Source organism: Gobius niger, assembly GCF_951799975.1.
Source record: "Gobius niger genome assembly, chromosome: 8".
NCBI classification, from domain to species: Eukaryota; Metazoa; Chordata; class Actinopteri; order Gobiiformes; family Gobiidae; genus Gobius; species Gobius niger.
In genome coordinates, this window is record NC_136859.1 from 36,149,993 (window position 1) to 36,171,571 (window position 21,579).

Genomic DNA, 21,579 nt, shown 5'->3' on the forward strand with positions numbered 1-21,579 from the left:
TGTGTGTCAAGCTTTGGCCTTTTAGTGTAAGAGTGAAAGAAAACAAGTCTTTCATTTTGCAATAATAATGTTCTAATATTCTACTTTCAAGACTGTAAATAAATTCATTCAACCAATCGTCAAAACAAGAAAATAAAGACTAAAACTGAACTACATGTTTCTTCTGTTGCTTCTGGTGATGTAGATATTGCATTACATCACACTGGGATCATGATATTTGGAGGTATATTGTGAATGGATATAGACAATCCTTAACGCTGACATCCTTAATGTTTGCTGAGGGATCCTTCGGCCCTGGGTCTCTATAGCCTGTCCGTCCATGGGAGTGGATCTCTCCTTCTGTGGTTCTCCCCAAGGTTTCTCTTTTCTCCTGCCGGGTTTTTGAGTTTTTCCTTGCCGTGCTGGAGAGTCTAAGGACAGGGGACGCCCGCGCCGCTCGTCGCTACCTCCTATTGGACATTATATTTGCCTGGATTCACCTGAACTTTTAATTGTCATATTTATTGCTCTGTTTTATTGCCTTGATGTTTGGTGCAGCCCTGTGAGGCGACTTCTGTTGTGATATTGGGCTATACAAAACCATTCAACTTGAAACTTGAAACTTCATGCTGGTTGACATTATCAATGCGCTAATGTGATGTTTTGCTGTGATTTTGCAGCTCTGTGGCTAAAAAAAAAAGTCAAATTAAAAAAGAATATGTAGAATTTTAATACAGTATAAAGGAGCTGAACAATAAATAATAATAATAATAATGCATCGGTTTTATATAGCGCTTTTCTGGACACTCAAAGACGCTTTACATGGCATTATTCATTCATTCCATACTTGGTGGTGGTAAGCTACTATTGTAGCCACAGCTGCCCTGGGGTAGACTGACAGAAGCGAGGCAACCAGTCTGCGCCATCGGCCCTTCCGACCACCACCAACCACTCACTCACTCACTACATTCGCTAGGCTTCCTGGTGTTACCAAACGGTCTCCCATCCAAGTACCGACCAGGCCCTTCCCTGCTTAGCTTCCAAGGTCTGACGGGATTGGGCAGAGCAAAGGCGGTATGACCATACAATGCCATTATTGTCCATGAAATGCAGATTTAAGATAAGATAAGATGGCAAGTTGGCAAGTTTATTTGTAGAGCACAATTCATACACAAGGCAATTCAAAGTGCTTCACAGTTGCATAAATATAAGAAAACAAATACAATCAATAAAACATCAACATAGAATTAATCAATTACAGTAAGAGGCAAGAGTGTAGATAAAATACTTTCAGTTATATGCATTTTTAAGTCTTGTTTTGATTCGCTCTGTCTTGAGCACTATTTTTAAGTCTTGTTTTGACTCGCTCTGTCTTGAGCACTATTTCGCTCTGTCTTGAGCACTATTTCGCTCTGTCTTGAGCACTATTTTTAAGTCTTGTTTTGACTTGCTCTGTCTTGAGCACTATTTCGCTCTGTCTTGAGCACTATTTTTAAGTCTTGTTTTGACTCGCTCTGTCTTGAGCACTATTTCGCTCTGTCTTGAGCACTATTTTTAAGTCTTGTTTTGACTCGCTCTGTCTTGAGCACTATTTCGCTCTGTCTTGAGCACTATTTTTAAGTCTTGTTTTGACTCGCTCTGTCTTGAGCACTATTTCGCTCTGTCTTGAGCTCTATTTTTAATTCTTGTTGTGACTCGCTCTGTCTTGAGCACTATTTCGCTCTGTCTTGAGCTCTATTTTTAATTCTTGTTGTGACTCGCTCTGTCTTGAGCACCATTTTTAAGTCTTGTTTTGACTCGCTCTGTCTTGAGCACTATTTCGCTCTGTCTTGAGCACTATTTCGCTCTGTCTTGAGCACTATTTCGCTCTGTCTTGAGCACTATTTCGCTCTGTCTTGAGCACTATTTTTCTTGCTCGTTCAAAAGTAAGTTACCTAACCTCTGTTTTTGTCGCTCCTTCTCCTCTGGACATCAATATAAAATTAATCAATTACAGTAAAAGACGAGAGTGCAGATAAAATACTTTCAGTTATATGCACGGGCAAACAGAACTGTTTTCAGCCTGGATTTGAACATTGTCAGAGTTGAGGCCTGTCTCATATCCTCGTGAAGACTGTTCCATATGGTACTTTATTGATCTCACAGATGGAGAAATTGCATTCGATGAGAGAGCATCCGGCAGCAGCACCCATTCAGTGCGCACCCCTCTTCTTTTTCTTTGGTGAAAGATGGTTGTGTCGCGGCCGCCATCTTCACTGTTTTGGTCACAGGAGGAGCACTGGTTGATGGGAAATCCGTAGACGATGACCACGGCGGTGGAGCTCTTGCGCTTGGCCACGATGTTCTTGTCCACACAGGTGTAGTTGGCCGTGTGGGACAGACGCGCCTGCTTGATGATCAGGTTGTGGTCCACGGTGATGTAGAAGTTCCTGTCCTCGGCCGGGTCCATGATCTCGTTGTCCTTCAGCCACTCCACCCGCATGACCTTGGAGGATGGAGAAACTGTAGCTGCCCTCTGTCTCCTCTGATCATCTGAAACGGTGCACCGCCTCCTGGGCTTGTCCCTGTCTCAGAGCGTGGTGTCCTGCACTGGTCAGCTCCACCTCGTCCTTCCTCTTCCTCCTGCACAGCTCCCTCCACAGTCTATCACCATCTCCTCGTTGGTCCCTTTTGTTGTTTCCTGTAGCTCCTCTTGTGCAACACTCTGGATAACTAGGAAATGAGGCCCTATGTCTAAAATCCTGAAATATCCCTTTAATGGCAGCTTTGTAATGGCACTTTTTGGCCCAGTTCAGATAATGCGTTTGGATAATAGTAAAACCATGGCCGTCCCGCTCACCGTCTGCTGGCCCGGGCCCTTCTGGGGTTTGCTGTAGGGGCTGTACTTGGGCTTGGCTGGTTTTCCCGCCGCTCGGTCTTTGTGTCGCCGGCTGCTGATGTGCTGAAAGAGACAGGGAAAGTGAAAAAAGAGATGGTGACAGTGTGCCTCCCTGTATGTCTCTGTTAGAGGAGGAGAGGAAACACATTACATTTACAGATATCATTCCAAACTTGTGCTCTACATTACTGACACAAGTATGACGGAAAATAAATAGAACATTTTCATATCAAAATAAGGCATTATATGTGTAAAAATGGCGGGGTTTAAATGTATGGTTTGCTTTTATTTTTACTATATACATACTTATTCTCTCTTCTCAGAGGGATTTTGGATCTAGTATAGTTTTTGAATAAACTAGCTAGTGGTGAAAAAAATCTGGTTCAAATCTCATTAAATCAAGCAGGAATTTCAAAAATGCCATTGAGGTACAACCATTTGTGACCAAAGGGTTTAGGCTGAAGTGAAACTAGTTTTGTAGGTCTGTATCTGTTGTTATTTCAGCAGGAGATTCAGATAAAGTTTGTTTATCTGTGGAACTCTCAACAGTTTGTACCTGGAAGTAGTTAATTATTCTGATGTCACACTTGACAAACGTATTCACTAGGGATGTTCCGATCAGGTTTTTTTGCCCCCGAGTCCGAGTCATTTGATTTTGAGAATTGCCCGACACCGAGTCCCGATCCGATACCTAATGCATTGTTTTAAAAAATTAAGAAAAAAACTATATCATTCAACTTGTTTTCACTCATGGTTTTGGATATAAAGAGTACTAAGTCTGTTTTTCTCAAGTAAGCAAAACTATTAGTCTTTACAGTGTAATAGCAGTTTAACACAGAGAGGGTGATCTAAAATCCCATTTGTTACTAAATGTGCAATACATTTTTTAATGCACTGCAATGTACAAAACTGTGTAAAAAAAACACAGCAGTAATGTGGCCAAACAGTTAAATAACACAATATATTTGGACAAAAGCTAAATGTGCCTTGTTAACCTGATTACAGTCTCTTTAATAAGTAGATTCCGATTCCGATCGAGTCGTGATCGCGCCCGATTTCCGATCACGTGATCGGATCGGGACATCCCTAGTATTCACCTTATTACGGAAGTTCACGTGGGTGCAGCCATGAATTGTTCCCGCCCCTTTTCTCTTATCAGTTAATATAGGACTATCAAAGTCCAGATAAAATCAGTTACTACACGAAAACAAAGCCGTTTTCAGGCCGTGCAGAGAAACGGCGCAGTGTCGACTTGTTGGTGCAAATGAACATTGGACATTTTACACAAATCAATCAACTAAACATCAGATTTCAGCTGCGAACATTTTTCCCTTGTGCCGAGACAAAGCAAAAAGAGGCAAAAGCGGAATAAAGTGAATTAAGCGTTCACTGTGAAAGTAAAGAAAGTAAAGGTGCTATGCTAACCACTCATACAGCCGCGGGGTCAATGAAAGGTCAAATATGTGGGAGCTACAACAGTGGAAATTGCAACAATGAGAGAAAATGACCCAGATTTGACAAAGTCCTACAGTGCAGTCATTAAAGAGTTTGTTGTGAAGTTCATACTTGTTTCCGGGTGAAAGTTTACACTGAGTTAAGAGTTTTTCTGCAGTGTCTATTACACGTGCCCTGGTTTCCATGACGCAGTGGAACATAATCCGAAACACGCACGCGTCTTACTTTGAGAACATAAAAGGATTTGAAAAAGTTTCGTCCGGAGTCAGCAGGAGCTTGTTTCCTCGCAGCGTTTGATGGTTTTTGTTGCGGAGCGCGGTTTTAGCCAACGCTCTGGGCTCTAACCCTGGGATTTCTGTCTAAAAATAATCTGCTGACTCGCGCTCGCACTTTGAACATCGTCCATGTCCCAATCCTCCGTGACCGATCGCCCGGCTGCCCAGGGAGGGCGCTCCGCGGTGGGGGGAGGACTCTGTCAGATTTGCCCCTCTGTCAGCAGTGCTAATGCGATTCCACCACTTTATTTGTCCAAGGCTCTCTGCGATGTTTTCTTATCAGCTCAGCGCGGACAAAGGCAGACACTTTCTGCAGAGTTGATGATCTGTTTGGTAAGAGGCAGCAGCGGCATGTTGATCTAACTGGAGGTCAGAAACCTCCGCTGTTATTACTCCTCTATGAAGCCATTGTGAACTCCTCTCCCACAGCGTCAGCATCGCACATGGAACATCTTTAAGGATAAACCACAGGAGGCTAATGTGGAGCTAATGCAAAAGCAGGGACTTGTATAACTGTCCTTTACTCAGTGTTAATGCGAGACACTGCAAATGGAACACAGATTTTTCCCGCAGTGGTCAATGCTAGATGTGTGTCTAGTTTTCTTCTGAACATCTGGATAAAAACAGACCAAACTCTCCCTTTATGATGTTTATTGGACATGACTTTTTGTCTGTAGTTACTCTGACACGGCACAAATACTATCATGTTTGGTATGCAGATAACATTGTTGAGCCTAATCAAGTTGAAGTCTTAGTCTATTGACCAAAATGTCATTTAGTTTTAGTTAAAGGCACACTGCGTAACTCCCGGTAAAGTGACAGAGCTGAGGGGCTCACAGCAAAGGCACATGTTTGCTTGTACATTTATGAGGTATTTTTCAATGATGAAAATATCTGTCATAAAATATATTTATATGTATTTCAATTGTATCTGTTCGGTAAAATTCTACGTGGTGTGGCTTTAAAGTCACAATGTGTATAATTTTAGCCATTAAATAAACTGAAATAAAAGCTTTTTTTTATATCAGATATTTTCATAATTGAAAAATGCCTCATAAATGTACAAACAAGCATGTGCTTTTGCTGTGAGCAAAGACACAAGTCATTTTACCGGGAGTGGGGACGTCTCCAGCTCGTCTCCATGGAGATGTGACTAAAGTCAGCAGAGTTTGAGATTTAAACAGGTTAGTTTCTCATGCAGCAATAGCATCTTCTGTATCGAGCTGGTCAGTAGGAGCATGTTTTGTGTTGATAGAAACAGTATAGTCCAAAATGTTACACAGTGTGCCTTTAAGATTTAGTCAAATAATTCTCTTACACTTTAGTCTAGTTTAGTTTAAATTTGTATGTAAATTTAGTCGACTAAATCTAAGATGAATTTAGTGAAGTTTACATTAAAATTGAGATGAAATCATATAATTGAAGGTCCTCGGCTTCATGTTTGTTCAGTTTGCTCAGAGCTGTTCCTTTGACCGTGGACTGAAACGATATGAGGCTCTTTCAGACTGTTAATGGAAGTTTAGATGATTCCAACCTCTTCTTTTCATTTTTATTTAATCAGAGTTTAGTCGACGAAAATATCTGGACATTTCAGTCATAGTTTTAGTCTCATAAACAACTTTTAATGTAGTTTTAGTCTTTATTTTAGTCAGCAAACCAATGACTCCACAAAATGAACACTGTTGGTCCACGCGATGCACAGAAACTGCCCGACAACACTCTGTGATCCAAACATGGTCATTATCCTTTATGGAAGACGCAAAGCCGCCGCACACACGCATGTGTGACAAAGGGCCTGCACTTTAGTGGCTCCACAAGACTTTACAGGCTCCACTCAAATACATTTGGAAGGTTTTTTTCACAGGGATTTTCACAAATCTCATTCCTGACAGATTTCTTCTGTTCTGAACCCAAAAAACAAGGGATCATTTAGTTGTACTGGTTCTTTCCCCCACTAATCCAAATCCCAAATCTTTCTAACTCATATGTAACACAATAAAACCATCACTTTAAACCTAATTATTTAAACCTTATTCGATCCATTATTTAGATGTGGTCGGTGAAAATGCAAATCATGTTTTTCTCATATTTATGTCCTATATATAAATGTTTTTCTCCTCTCCTTCTGTTCACCTGCAGCGTCTGGCCTTATAGGACTTTCTGAACGGTTGCTAGGGACGACAGACAGTTGTTATAATAATGACAGAAGTAAATCCTACCTGCTTGAGCTGCGTCTCAGAATTGACATGAACGTCGCAGATCTCACAGAAGAAGGTTTTGTTCTGGAGCCCCGTGGTGGAGGGGGGCCCCGGGGCCAGGCGGCTCTTCACTCCGGCCCTGGGGAAGGACTTGATGGCGCCCACTCCGCTGCGCGCCTCCAGCATGGTCTTGTGCTTCGTGCCTGTGGGACGGAGAGACAACGCAGTCACTGCCTGAGGGATCGCTTTTTCAAACTGCTCCAAACTCTTCATGAAAACTCCTCTCTGGGTCGCTCACCAAAGACTTTTGACTTTTTTTTACTTACCACCTCTCCAGGGTAAACTAAGTCACATATTACACACATATCTTCATCACATTCCTTTATTTACAAGCGCAACATTCAGACCTTGAAATAGTAACAACACCAACTAACTTGATTATACTTGATTCTACTCAGCTGGAGCTCCACACACTCCTCCTCCAGAGGGCAGTGCAGAGTCTCCAATGACCTGCACAGGTTTCCCATGTCTGACTGCTGTCTGAACTAAGCTGTACACAATATGGATCAAAGTGTGTATGAATGACAGAGATGCTGAGCTCTAAGTGTCTGTCCTGCACTGTCCCTGTAAAAACAAATACATTGTACACTAAAGAGTGTTCATAATACAATATGTTGGAATGACATTTTAACTGGATGGTTTTGTAGGAACTTCTGCCAGTCACATTATTGTGTGTGTGCAGCTAACCCTGTAGACTGTGGCATTATTATATTATTATTATAAAGCTGGAGTCATGTTTGAGCATAAAGTGCTATATAAGACTGATGCATTATTATATTATTATTATTATATTATTATTATTATAAAGCTGGAGTCATGTTTGAGAGCAGCCTCAGCTCCGCTCTGACGGGCCCCGGGTTCAGACAGACTCGTAAACATCCTCATAAAGATCAGAGAGGAGGCTTCAGCTGGCGGTGACCTGGATCAACTCTGTAACTCTTTAAAAACACGTCTGCAAAGGACGAGGGTCACACAGGACGGGTCAGGGCAGGCTGGACACATATGAGCCCTGCCCTCGAGCCATTCTTTAACCTGTTACCTGCCACCTTAGGGTTAGGGGTCAGATTAGGGTTAACAATTATTAACATCCAAATCTCAAAGCGTATTGACTGGAGATCTTACAGCCTATGTGCCAGTGTGAGACCTCATTTGAAAAGCCAAGACCTTCTAGTTTCTAAAAATATGTATGAGATCTGTGTGAGTGAAACACAACTTGCATTACATTTGCCATTCTTAACCCTAATCATATCCTGATCGGGGGACAGGTGAAACAGGTGAAACGGGTGAAACAGGTGAAACGGGTGAAACAGGTGAAACAGGTGAAACATGTGAAACGGGTGAAACAGGTGAAACAGGTAAAACAGGTAAAACAGGTGAAACAGGTGAAACAGGTAAAACAGGTGAAACAGGTGAAACAGGTTCTTGGATATGTTCGTGTCAAAGAGTATTGAACCGTGTGATGAAGCTGGGGAGTGCTGCTGACATCCCAAACAAAACCAAACCACTGTTTCAGCCTCTAGTCAGACCAGGACTTTGACGACGTGTTTACGGAGGTGTCAGTAACATGTCAATCATTTGGCCTTTACCTTAAAGCCTGTTCGACTCTGCCTCGTTCATCTTCACTGTGGATCTGCTCTTTGTGCATCATGGACACAAGCCATAAAACTCCCAAAATGGCTCATTACTGCATTTCTTCTCGTTTCTCAAAAATATGATCTGGAGGCTTCAGACACAGGCTACAAAGTTTGTTTTGCTCACAGTATGGGTGGGTTAGTGCACACAGGTCCTAATGCTGATCAGAGTGCACACGAGCAGAAGGGCTGTGGAGTCACAGGAACAGAAGAGCCTTTTGGAGAGACATTTAAAAACATCCACTACATCATACTAAGAAAACACTTCCCTATGAGCTGCTAGGTGGGACTAACTGCATAGAGATCTAACAGACCTTACCACATGACAAGGGCATAGGAGCGAGGATCAGGATATAGGAGCTTTTATAGGAGGAATTCAGATTCAGCCCGTGTTAGATGCAAGGTTACAAAATAATGGGCCAGTTTATGGGGGGTGGGGCAAGCAACTGCCTGCCTTGCATAATGGCAAGCTTACACCTCTGGGTGATGTCAATGAAGAGTCTGGGCCAGATCTTGTGACTGGCGCAGTCCGTGCGCAACACTTAACGCAACGTGGAACACGCACGATCTTGCATGTGGCGCAGGTTTTGCGCTCAAGGCTGCGCCTCTGGGGAGAGGGCGTTATTTAAGGAAAAGAGGCCGACTGAGGCGTGGTTCATTACGAGCAGCACTCGCGCTGCTCTTCTGTGGCAAACTTCACATTATGTTCCTCTTTACATCACTCTGCCTTGTCTTCCTTAGAATCGACGTCAAACTGAAAACAAAAGCGAAATTGCCTTGAAAAGTCTGTTTGAGCGTCGGTTACACACGGGCTTACTTTGACACCCCAAACACCAAAACAACAACAGTTTTCCATAAATAAACCACACACGCCTCAAGTGCCACAACAGCAGGTCTGATCTGAGTTTTAAGGACACATTTCCATCGTGTGTCAGTCTTTACCTCCTGATGATGCTCCTTGTGTGGCCACAGCTCAGTCCAAAAGAAAGAAGCGCATTTTACAGGGAGCTGTAGCGCAAATGTTCCAATACGCTACAGTTTTCTTACAACTACTGCATAACTCTGCAACTCCTCCGCAGCCAATATGACAGTTTCTGATCAATTAAATCCTTTACATTTCGTAACTTTGCGCATTCGAACGGTGTCCAGCGCGAGGCTGCTGCCTCTCTGTCCCGCCCGCTCACCTTGGATCTGCAGCGAGTGGCTGCAGCAGTGGAGGGACACTTTTATTTCTTTAATCTTTATTAAGCAGTGAGCGCTGCATCACGCATGTTACGCGTGTACAGGAGAACCCCACAACACCACAACATTGCAATGCGAGTCTGTCCCCCCCTCCTGTCCTGCCCACTTTTTGCGCCAGGTATGACACTGAAGATTGCAAGGAACGCCACCCGTCTGCGCAGTCGTCTGCTCTACAGCCTGCGCTATGAACCACAAGATCTGGCCCTGTCTCTATAAATTGCAATATATCACTCATCCCAGTGTTCAAACTTATTTTTTTTTAGCCAGTCTTATGAACGGCTCTTTAAAGTGAACGGCTCCCTTTAAAGAGCCATAAGTCCCATCACTACAAACCAGCAGGGAGAGCTTTCAGGAGTCAGTTTCTGAAGCCACCTCAGCAGTAGGTTGAGCAAACGAGTAAAAACACTTAGCGTGTTTTTCCCGTGCGCTTTAGCAAAGTGCAGAGGCATGTTTGAGCTGCATATTGGGCAGCAGGAGGACACAGTGCGCTCTGAGGGCGGGTCTCGGCGATGAACAGATCAGACACAGGCAGGACACTGGCTTTCAGTTCCTATCTGTAATCTTAAATCTACCCCTTTCCTCCTGAACGTCAGAAACGTTAGGAACAGGATGTGTTTACGTCATTCTAGACTGTCATGTGAAACTGTCACAGACTGTCCGCAGCACTGGTCAGAAGCTCCTCACCGCTGTTGTGGGCGTCGAGCTGGGAGGCGGAGTTAACGGCCACTTTACAGAGCGAGCAGTACAGTAGCCTGCGGGCCTTCTCCGCCTCCGTCTCCGTGTCCTCCGGCCCCAGCTCCGCCTCCGCACCCGGGTCCAGCTCCGGCTCTGAGAGGACGGGCTCCGGGAGGGGCACGCACACGGGCCCCGGGGCCAGCGCTGCAGGGGCCGATAACGAGGGGCCCGGGGCTGGAGCCACATCTGCAAACAAACACAAAAACAGGAGATGAGTTTAATGAAACACTTGACTGAAGCTTGTTTTCTCCACAGCGGAACAGAATATGTCTGCAGTGATTGGGTAAAGAATGTTTTTAGAAATAGTGACTTTTCTGACAAATCCAGCGAGGTTATTTATTTTTTAGTTTTAGTTTATTTGTATCCAAAAGTAAATTGATCTTGAATACAAGTCAAACAAGATTAAATCCCGGCTGGTTCATCAGGGAAACGGCAGAAGGAACAAAGCTTTATTTTAAATGGTTGGATCGGCCTCGAGGCTTTAACAACCGATGCCCATGAGGAAGAAAGTCACATTCCAAGAGCAAAGTGCGCTCAGCGTCTTGAAGAACGCTCTGCGAAGTCTCTGTCTGCTGTACACAGTCTAAACTGCTCTCACCACAGGTTTGGTTCTTTCACTGCTATTGTCTGCTCTGCTGCTTAAAAAACAGAACAAATTAGTGTTGTGTCATCTGTGTCAGAATCCTCCTAGAATCATGTCTAAGTGGATCTTGAATGGGGGACTATTGATCAAAATGAACCTTTGGCTCCGACCCGGCGTGTTTACATGTATGTTTACATGTCTGTTCATTGACATGCACTGTCCCAATACAATACATGAGCAAGATCACACAGATTTACCCTGAACTGACTCAAGAATCAGCTCACAGTTCATGCCCTTTATTATGATCTCACTCACATACAGGCCTATCAGAGGGTGAAAATCTTATTCTGGGGTCAGGGCTAAGAATAATATGACTTTTGAACAGCTCAGACCCTAAAGACTCAGATCTCCTCACTCGACAGAAGGGAATTCATCCATGTATTAAGTGAGTCGTGTTGTTCTGCAGACGGAGAGTCAGACTGTAAACATTTCTGTTGCGCCCGTGGTTTGAACTTAATTTTCATTGAGTAAAAGTGCAGGTAGTATTTGTCAATCACTCACTCATTATGTGCAGAGAAAATGTACAAACATACTGCAAAATACAAAAACATACTGTTTAAAAAAGCATTATCTTAAAACATGGAGATCCTCCCGTCTGTACGGCAACACGGAGGGACAAACGCTCTTTACCACGAGTCATTGGCATTGACAGTACACCTGCACAGCGCCACCTACTGCTCATAAAGGTTGCCAGTTTTATACTTTTTACTTTGGAGAATTTCTTTGAAATGCAACGGAGGAGGAGGTTCTTAGACACACCATGGGTTTTACACAGCAGAATTCAAAAGAAATGACCAATGACCAAACAAGCTTAAAGGGTTTATTCTCCAGATAAGAAGGCAAACAGCAAAGTATCATACGCAAGGCCTATGTGCTGCCTCTCCTACTCTACTGGTAAAAAACATTAGCCCACCCTGGACTGTGCGCGTTACTCCCCTATACACTATATATAACAAAATAAAACAAAAAGTAAACGAATTAGAATGAACTTAGCATATAGAAGAATGTATCGTAAAAAGAGAACATACTTATGAAAACAAAAATAATGTAAAAAATCGCGGCGGGCTTTTGATACCCGTGCATCGCTGGACCCGCTCCAGTGTGCAGATGTGCAGGAAGACGGCGACAGGGTGACATGTGGCACAATGTTCAGTTTGACCAAAACAGTCTATAAATCAGGCTCACAGAGGGGGGGAAAGAAGTAGCGGCTCATAGTCGTAAATGCTGGTCCTCCCCTTATGTGCGCCTGTGTGTTGTATTCCACAGGATGGACGAGAACATGAAGCACTGGTCTCAGATCAGCAGTGGTGATGCTGGGGGAAAGGACACACAGATCGATGTGTGCACCTAAAACAACTGCTCAGAATGCGGAGGACCAGGGCCACTTTCAGCGAACCAAATCTCAGCCGGTCGATGCTCCTCCGCCGTCTGCAGCGGAGCCAATCGATACAGAGCGATGTCACGGCGTTTGTGAGAGAGGGCAGGCCGGCCGGGGGCTTCTGCATGTTCTCCTCCTGCACCGAGGAGAGGCTATGGTACTTATTCAGTTTAGGGGAGGACGTGTTTGTGAATCCCAAAGTCATATCATTTAATACCTGTCTAAGACCCCGCTGATACCCTGTGTTTGCAGACTTTATTGTCCCCATGAGGAAAGTCCTTCGACTGGTCAGAGTCCTGGTCAAAAGGACCTGATTGGCCAAAACATGAGAGTTAAACGGGCTCGTTTCAGTTAGAAGCTCAATGACTCAGGCAAGGAGTTAGATTAGGAAAAAAAAAATCATACTTTGAAGTTACGAGTTTCCACAACTTGATTTGAAACTGACCTAAAAAAAATCGACCTAAAAAAAATGCTTTGGGGCGTGGGGCTTTAAAGCTGTAATGCAAATATAATATACATGTATATATATAATCGAAAACAAGCATGTGAAATCTGAAGCATGTTATGTTTTCCTCTGAACTGCAACATGATCATATGTGTGCACCGCAAATCATCTGCGACCTATCCAAGGCCTGCCTCCAGGTTGGCTCTTTAATGTAAACACACTCTTATTAACGGTAAGATGTCGTCCCTGTGTCATCTGACTCCGCCCTAAAGCCTCGGCCTCAGCTCATCCTTCAGAATCAGCACAGAGCAGGAGCTAACCAGGTCGGCTCATTCATGTGGCTCCAGGACAACCTGCCTCTCTCTCCTCTCCCTTTCCCCTCTCTCTCTCACATGTGTCCCCTCTCTCTCCTCTCCTCTCTCGCTCTCTGTCCCCTCTCCCCTCTCTCTCTCCCCCTCTCTCTCCTCTCCATTTCCCCTCTCTCTCTCCTCTCTGTCCCTCTTTCTCTCTTCCCTATCTCCATTCTCTCTCCCCTCCTCTCTCTCCCCTCCCCTCTCTCTCTGCTCTCTCCCCCTCCTCTCTCCCCCTTCTCTCTCTCTCCCCCTCTCTCCCGCTCTGTCTCTCCCCTCTCTCTCTCCTCTCTCCCTTCTCCTCTCCCCTCCCCTCTCTCTCCCCCTCTCTCCCCCGTCTCTCTCTCTCTCCCCCTCCCCTCTCCCCCTCTGTCTCTCCCCTCTCCCCCCCTCGCTTTCTCCCCATCTCTCCCTCTCTCGCTCCTCTCTCCGTCCTCTCTCTCTCCTCTCTCTTCTCCTCCCCTCTCTCTCTCTTTCCCCTCTCTCTCCTCTCTCCCCCCTCTCTCTCTCTCTTTCCCCTCTCTCTCTCTTTCCCCTCTCTCCCCCTCTCCCCCCCCCCTCTCTTTCCCCTCTCTCTCCTCTTTGCCCTCTCTCTCTTTCCCCTCTCTCTCCTCTTCGCCCTCTCTCTCCTCTTTGCCCTCTCTCGTCTCTCTCTCTCTCTGGCCTGGACTAAGTAAGGCCTCACTCCGCTCTCATTAATGACCCTAATGACTGTGATCAATCTGCAGAGGTGTGGGCGAGCGAGGACAGGGCAGGACAAAGTTAGACCAAAGTGAAAGAGTTGCCGAGAGCAGTGTCTGAAAAGACTTGGGGAGCTGCCGTCTGCATTGGGTTGCCAGATCCAAAGGGCAAACTCCAGGTCATAATAAAGAATAGGACCACAATCCCAGCGCCCAAACCTCCAGGTAAAGCTATATCTTGAATGAAGTTCATTTCCAAACTGGTCTAAAGCACACGATCTGGCAACCCAAAGTGTGTGTGTCATGCAGCTTCCTGTATGATTATGATGACAAATGTAGGATACGCTTGTTGCTTGTTTTGAGCAGTTGTGAACGTGTTCAGATGTTTTTTTCCTGATCGGACTTGTTTGCTTTGCTGGTTTGGTGACGTTTCTCTCTGGTTCTGAGGTTGTCTCGCTTGAAATTAGGAAGAAAATAATCTGAAATAAACACAAAATGTATTGAAACGACTCAGAAACATCTAAGAGCAAGTGAAATAATGGAGGGAAAAATGTTAACGCGTCAAAAACACTCAAATTTAAATTATTCTGCTCAATTTGAGACATTTAAAGCAGTACTTAGTAACTCTTCCCCCTAGAGGCCATAAGCGCAACTGCAGGTGTTGTAGCAAGTTACGATTTTTTAACTTATTAATTGTCTTGGAGAGTAAATACTACACTGACAGGAAAGGCGAAGGGAGAGAGGGTTACTGTACATCCAATTATACAATGGAAATATTTTTTTTCACTCAAACTTGGCTGTAAATACTGTTTAAAGTGACGTTAGCCGCAGTTAGCTTTGCCCGTTAGCATGTTAGCTTCTTCTTCGTGATTACATTAGTGTGTATTGCTTTCTCCGGACCGGTGGCAGTCAAGTTGCAAACATGGTTTTCTGGCCAGAGACACCAGGGGGAGATGAAAGACCCTCCAATCATCCCATAAACACTTGTATCACCCCCACAGGGACTACGGAGAGGACTTATTAAGGTAAATAAGTTACTTAGTACTGCTTTAAACTAATGTAGAGTTAATGTAGTTATTTATCCCTTATTAGGAAACGCAAAACAAATGCTGGTGGAGCAGCAGATCACATGACCCACATGTGCATGGTTCATGTGTCAAATTCATTGACACATGAAGAACAAATCATAAGTGATTGCAATAATAAATCATGAGAAACAAATCATCAGGTCAGTAAAGTAACAATAGTAACAAGAAAGTAGTACGGGAAAAAGAAACACTAGTGGAGGTAAAGGTAAAGTGCATGGGCAAGTGAATATTAGAGAAAAAAACATCTGTATTTGTTCTGTTAATTACTGATAAAGATGTGTAACTGCAGCCTGTGTGTGAATACTCTCAGATACTCTCAGAGGAAAGAGTAACTGCAGGATTACAGTCAGTCAGAATGAGTAAACACATGTTACTCTCCAACACACTTTTAATGGTAAACAGTCTCCATTTATGCAGCTCTTTTCATCTACTCAGACGCTCAGATCTAGTGACAGTCCCGCTTAGTAAGGTTAAAAACATGCCCCCCCCGCTGAGACCCGCCCCGCAGCCGGATCGCTCTGCTCCAAACCTCCGCTGTGGTCATGGGATATCAAAGGCTGTGAAAGTGACGCTTCAGAAAGACTCAATTATCCCCAGCTTTTGTTAAGATGTTATCGCAGCAATTAATCTCTGGAAACAAAACTTCAACAGCTTCATCCCCGTCTCACTCGCTTCTCAAATAAACAGCGGCTATTTTTACGGCGTTTCAAAGTGAATCGATCAACTTCCCTTTGAAATCCTGCGTGAAGACGACGGACTTCATCTAACCGTAGTCGCTCTTTTTATGCCTCAGCGCTTCTCAGGACACTCAAGGACACTCCAGGGCTAGAGGACAAGAGACTTCTATATATAGTTCAAAACTATCAAATAAATAGTAGTTTCATCGTTTTTGACGTTCATTATGTTTCATGTTGCACGATTGCACCAAAGCTAGCTGACATTACAACCAATTCTTATTTCAATGCCATAAAGCAGGAAAAAAAGAAAGTCGCCGCATATTTCATCTTGTTAGATTTACGAGAGGAAAAAGAGTTGAACAAAACGGACAACTTTTGAAATTGTTGAGCAATGTCACAATTTTCCAAGATATTTAGCATTAAACCAATTTGAATCCAATGGAATGTTTTTAATGACATTTGGCACAATGTACTTGACTCTGTTTGAGGGGTATTCAGTAACAGGTAGTGCCCACTCTGCTCACTTTGGCCCTGGGGGGAGACGGGCCATGTACAGCAGCCACAGAGCGCGTGCACATGATGTCATGGCTCTAGCGCATACACATAGGTGTAAGTTGTTAAAAAAAGCCTCGGTCCCCGTTCAAACTATTGTGAATGGACTCTACAGTAAGATGCTCATTGGCCACTGCATAAACCTGCTGTCACTTTGCCTCTGCCCAGGGACTACAGAGGAAAATGAGTTTAAAGGAACAGGCCACCGTTTTTCCATACTGAGATATGTTCTTACCTGAGCTTTGACGAGTTCTTTAGGACCTGTCTGATCTTCCCCCGTGCCTTCAGTCACGTAAACACAGCGCAGACGGCGTTAGCATTTAGCCTCTCCCTCTCTCCTCTATAGCTCCAAAACAGGTCAAGATAGAAGCTACCAAGCTCTTCCACGTTTTCCCTATTTAAATATGGTTACGTGAAGTGTTCCACTACAAAGTATAATTACACAAAATTAAACAATGTGGATTTTCTAAGCGGATAAAAGGGGGAACTATATTGTAAGGCGTAATAATACCAGGAGTAGTTTGGCATCCGCACAGTAAAGTGAAGATTACTGCGCAGTAAAGTGAAGATTACTGCGCGGAAGACTAGACAGGTCCTAAAGAACTCGTCAAAGCTAAGGTAAGAACATATCTCAGTATGTATTACTATTCCTTTAAGTCACAAAGGAGTTGGTACATTTATCTGGCAGTAGAAAAGCTCTCAGGGCACAAACCAATGAGCTCTTCATCAAGTTAAAAGCACTCAAATTCAAGGATTTGGTCGACTTGAAAGACTTTTAACCATACGGAGTTTAAAAATGTTAAAATGAAGTATTTTCCTCCCCCCACATGTTCCACCAATGTAGAATGAGCCCAGACCTGTTCACCACAACTGCCTCTAAAATCCTGCACTGTCACTCAGAAAGGTGTTAGTTCGGGTCAGAAGTGCCGTCAACCAAATGCTAGCGTCCAACCGTCCATTGAATTGCATAAAATTAATAAAAACTAAATAATGATGGAAATAATAATAATGATAATAATATTGACATAATCTAATACTGCTTACATGTATGTGTACCTACTGTATAGATATGCATGGGTATGTGTATGTATGTACGTATGCATGTGTGTGTATGTGTAATAATAATAATAATGTTAGCAACGATAGTGATGATGGTGAAAATAAGGATGATGATGGCAGCAATGACGGCAAATAAAATAGAGATTTGCATCCCCCCCCTTCAGTGGTTCTATCATTATTCATTTATACCTTAAGTCTTTGTGTCCACCATCTTTTTGTTATTTGTTTTATTATTATAATTTTTTATTTTATTTTATTTTTATTTTTATTTTTACTTTTTATTTTTTTGATGTTTTTCGTTTCTATATTCACTGCAATCTACCTTAAACACTTATTTACCGATGTATCTCTGCGCCTGTTTCCCCTCAACATCCCTCTACAACAGTTTTGTCCCATCATGATGATCCACATTAGCTAACCCTCAAGCCACCTAGCCACCCATACTGTAAGAGCTGCACTACCCTGGACTTTCAAATGTATGCAGAACCACACTACTCACACCCCACCACACACTACACCTCCACACTTGTCTTGTCAACATAAAGTTTGTCTTTGTCTAATGTCATATATTGTATGTATGCAAATACAAAAAAAAAAAAAAAGAAGTGCCGTCATGCACGAGCTTAATATAGAAGCTGCAGTTACACGTATGACCTGAGGTGGCAGTAGTGAGTATAAAATGACCAACTTGCATCTAATGCCTTTAAAGCGGCACAATGTAAAAGTGACCAGTGCATATAAAGGGATTGTGTTTATCAAGAGGAGAAATGAAAAAGAAAAAACGAGAGCAGAGCAGTGTCGTGTTTCTGTCGTTGGGATTAATGTGGAGTAAGAGCTAAAAGATTGTAAAACTATTCAATTCAAGACAATGTTCAATGCATGTTAATGAACACACATGGATACATGCACGCAGGGCTAATCAAACGCGGCCATGTCGGAGTGAAGTCAGACAAAAACATCGAATAAACGTCATGAATGGAGAGTTTGGTTTATTTTTCACTCGAAGACGTTCAGGAGAAAACCAGTCACAAATGTGTTCTCTCTCACAGTCATCAGCAGAGGGCATTTCCCTGAGTGTGCGCTGTGGCCTCGCCGTGCCCGCTGAGGAGGCTGAGGAGTCTGAAGGGCACAGGCGTGGGGGGAGAGGGGGGGGAGCGTGTGTGGGTAATGGGTATGAGGGAGGGGGGGGGGGGGGGGACAGTCTGCTCTTTAATGGATCATATCAGGCTACATTTCCTCGAGCGCTGGAGTGGAACTGAGAGATGGCAGCCAGCGCCGGCGGACACCTCCAGCCTGCCCCCTCCCCCTGACACGGCCCTGTCTGCTGCGTCACCACCGGCTCATCTGCTTCTCTCCGGGAGGACATTAGGAAGGACGAGACGCACACCGTGGACATCTTCTTTCTGCTCTCGGTATTTTCAATGAGGGATTTGCAGGATCTCACACAAACACATGGGACAAGAAGCTGATCTTTCTCCCCCCTGTCCATTTTACACGGACCTTCAACAACAACAGCAGGAAACACAAACGACACACACACACATTTAGACCTGGCAGAGTATTTGTAGGCCGGGCCTGTTCAAATGCCGGCCCGCGGGACAGATCCAGCCCGGAAGACAATCTGGACTGGCCCATTGGCAATGTCCCATAACAAATACATTATAGCCTAATAGCACCCCCTCAGTGTAGTTCACACACGGGGACATCAGTCTGGTCCCGCCAAACTCAAACAGAGCCGTGCACTCTCGGGACGCACAAAACCCCCAATAACGATCTACAGACGACGGTTTACAAAAATATGCACGACTAAAACTGGTTTGACAAAGTTTTTCACACAAACTGTGCAGCTCTATGAGTATGTTCTTCACCCAGGGGCGAGAGAGCTTTGTTCAGCGGGAAATGATCAGGAACACATCGACAGTGAGTGATTTTTGAGATTCATGATCCTGTTTGAATATTACCGTAGAGAAGCCGCACCAGCGAGACACGGCGCCCGTCTCTGATTGGTTTACGCCGCTGCCTGTTTGCTCGCGTATGTTCTGCTCTGGGAATGTGGTTGATGCCGACTCTGATTTCTCCAGAGGCAACTGGAATATAGTTTTATTCAGGCTATTTATCGCTAAAGTATGTGAACGTTTGGTGACGTGAGGGGTTCGCCCAGTGGCCAATGACTTCCATATTCCATTCGCTGCGGCACAAAACCCCACTCACATAGGCCACACATCAGCCCCATCATCATGTCAAAACGTAAGTAAATCAAATGTAAAGTCAAGTTTTTTCTGTGCAGCTTCGTTCACAGCTCGGCGTGACCATTAGTTTGAGTGAGTCATTAGCTTCAAGATTGAATATCAAATGAAGACGTTCATGACACAAAACGACATCACTCCCACTTCCTGGAGGAATTAGCCAAAAGCAAAAGTCCGGCTGGATCCAAAAGGCTTCAATTGGTAAGAGGTCTTGCACCAAACCAGCGTCAGCGTCCGCCATGATAAGAAGCCTCTGAATCGGGCTGTCAGTTAGGAAGGAGTTAAGGGAATTCAGTGATTCATGCACAACCACTGTTGACTGACAGGCCACATTTAATAATAAAAATAAGATTCTGCACAAGCCAAACTTTATAAAAGTGACAAAATAAATGTTAGAGTCACCACTGTTTTCTGTGTGGCTTCACATCATTATTGTGGTTCATATTTGAGTATGTAAAGTCCATGGCCAGTGGTTGGAGTGTTTTTGTAGTCTAACACTATCTGGGTGATGTAGTTTTTTTCTGAAACAACTGTTGGTAATGTCACTTCCCTTGTGTTTTCCACCCTGGGTAAGGACGGTCGAATTGGGCAAATGCTGCTGAAGCTCTGGTTCCTAACTGCAGAGGGATCGAACAGTTGACCCCATGAAAGGTTAGGGATCAGGAGCTCGGGTCAGGACATAGAAGCTATAATCTGATGGTTTCAGATTATAGTTTCTCTTTCGACCCACACGAGCTGCCGACAAACTGCTGTTCTGAGGTCAGTTCTGTTGTTATTTCCCGCGGTCCCTGAAAGCGTCGGTGTGATCACAGGCTGTCACTCAAACCTCTTTACCTCTTTCAGAGCTCGGGCTGGTGAAGAGGCTCTGATCAGCAACACTACGGCAGAGTCAGGGTTCTGTGAGTCTGGCTCTGCCTGGGATTTAGCCTGGACATATATGCATGTAGGAATCTCATTTCAGAAAGGTCTGAGGTCGGAGACGAAAACACAATTGCAAAGTAGTGATGGCGATTTGTGTTTCCGCACACGTCGTGAATCTGTGGATTAAACGAGCAGCTCAGGACTTCCATGAGGCATTAGGAAGCATTAAAGCATTCAACAAAAATCAAGGTCTTAAATGTCATTCAAAAGCATTAAACTGGATTCACACTGGCATTAAATCTCAATTTATCAGAAAATAATGACATTTTTTACTGTGTAAGTTCATTGAAAAAAACAGTATTATGGTTTGCTTATAAACCCTGAAATATGAAACCATTTGGTGAAAGATTTAAAGATATGAGTTTTGAGAAAAATGAGCTGGTTTAGCCAGAAATGACAAATTGTTTAATGCCTGTGGTTCTGTAAGAAAGTGAATTCAACATTTTCCTCCTGGTCTGAAGCTTTGAAGAGTTTGATGAAATAAAGATCCAGTTTATTGAATGTACAGGGAAAAGGTGAAGCCTGTGGATGGCAAATCTCTAGAGACGACCTCCAGTCCGGCATAGACGGACTCTAACATGTCTAGTCCAGGCGTGGCCAACACGTGGCTCACGGCCAATCAGAGCGCGGCTCTTCTTTGCATAAGAATTTGTACATATTTCCCATGAACTGTAAAAGACTCAAACATCCAGTCCTAGTCGCACAGAGCCTGTTTCCCTCGTAACTCTTGAGTGAGTCTGTATCTGTCTCTCTCGGTCCCGAGTGTAGAAGCTGCCTCAGACACAGGTTAAACAACCGTCCGGCAGATCCAGGCTCTGGGAAAGGTTTCTGACCTCCTCAACTTTCTGATCACTCTTTATTTGACGAGGATTGGCCTCATATTCACAGAAGAAGATCAGAATTATCAAATGAAAAAAGACGAGCTCTAACAAAGCTGAGGTGAAGAGGCGCAGAAATACTTTCTTTCTTTCACTCCTGTAATTGTTTTGAATGTAGCATCAAACTGAAGCTCACGTCGTCCAGATGCTCCTCATTAATGGTTGAACTTTGTGCAGCCGAAAGACAAGAGCTCAGTCCAGTCTGGACC

The 21,579-nt window shown here is 44.0% G+C and overlaps 2 protein-coding genes across 2 annotated transcripts in view; one reads left to right on the top strand and one right to left on the bottom strand.

Annotated features, from left to right (window-relative positions):
* The window catches only part of rab5ab (RAB5A, member RAS oncogene family, b), a 419,058-nt gene that overhangs the window by 22,443 nt on the left and 375,036 nt on the right, over window positions 1-21,579 (top strand). The window lies entirely within an intron of this gene.
* znf385d (zinc finger protein 385D) overlaps window positions 1-21,579 on the bottom strand; it is a 465,630-nt gene that overhangs the window by 3,240 nt on the left and 440,811 nt on the right. The window contains exons 6-8 of the mRNA XM_079562266.1: window positions 10,403-10,639; window positions 6,807-6,988; window positions 2,819-2,920 (exon numbers count right to left, since the gene is read on the bottom strand). Of these exons, the coding sequence (XP_079418392.1) occupies window positions 2,819-2,920; window positions 6,807-6,988; window positions 10,403-10,639 (521 nt within the window). The remainder of the gene's footprint in view (window positions 1-2,818; window positions 2,921-6,806; window positions 6,989-10,402; window positions 10,640-21,579) is intronic.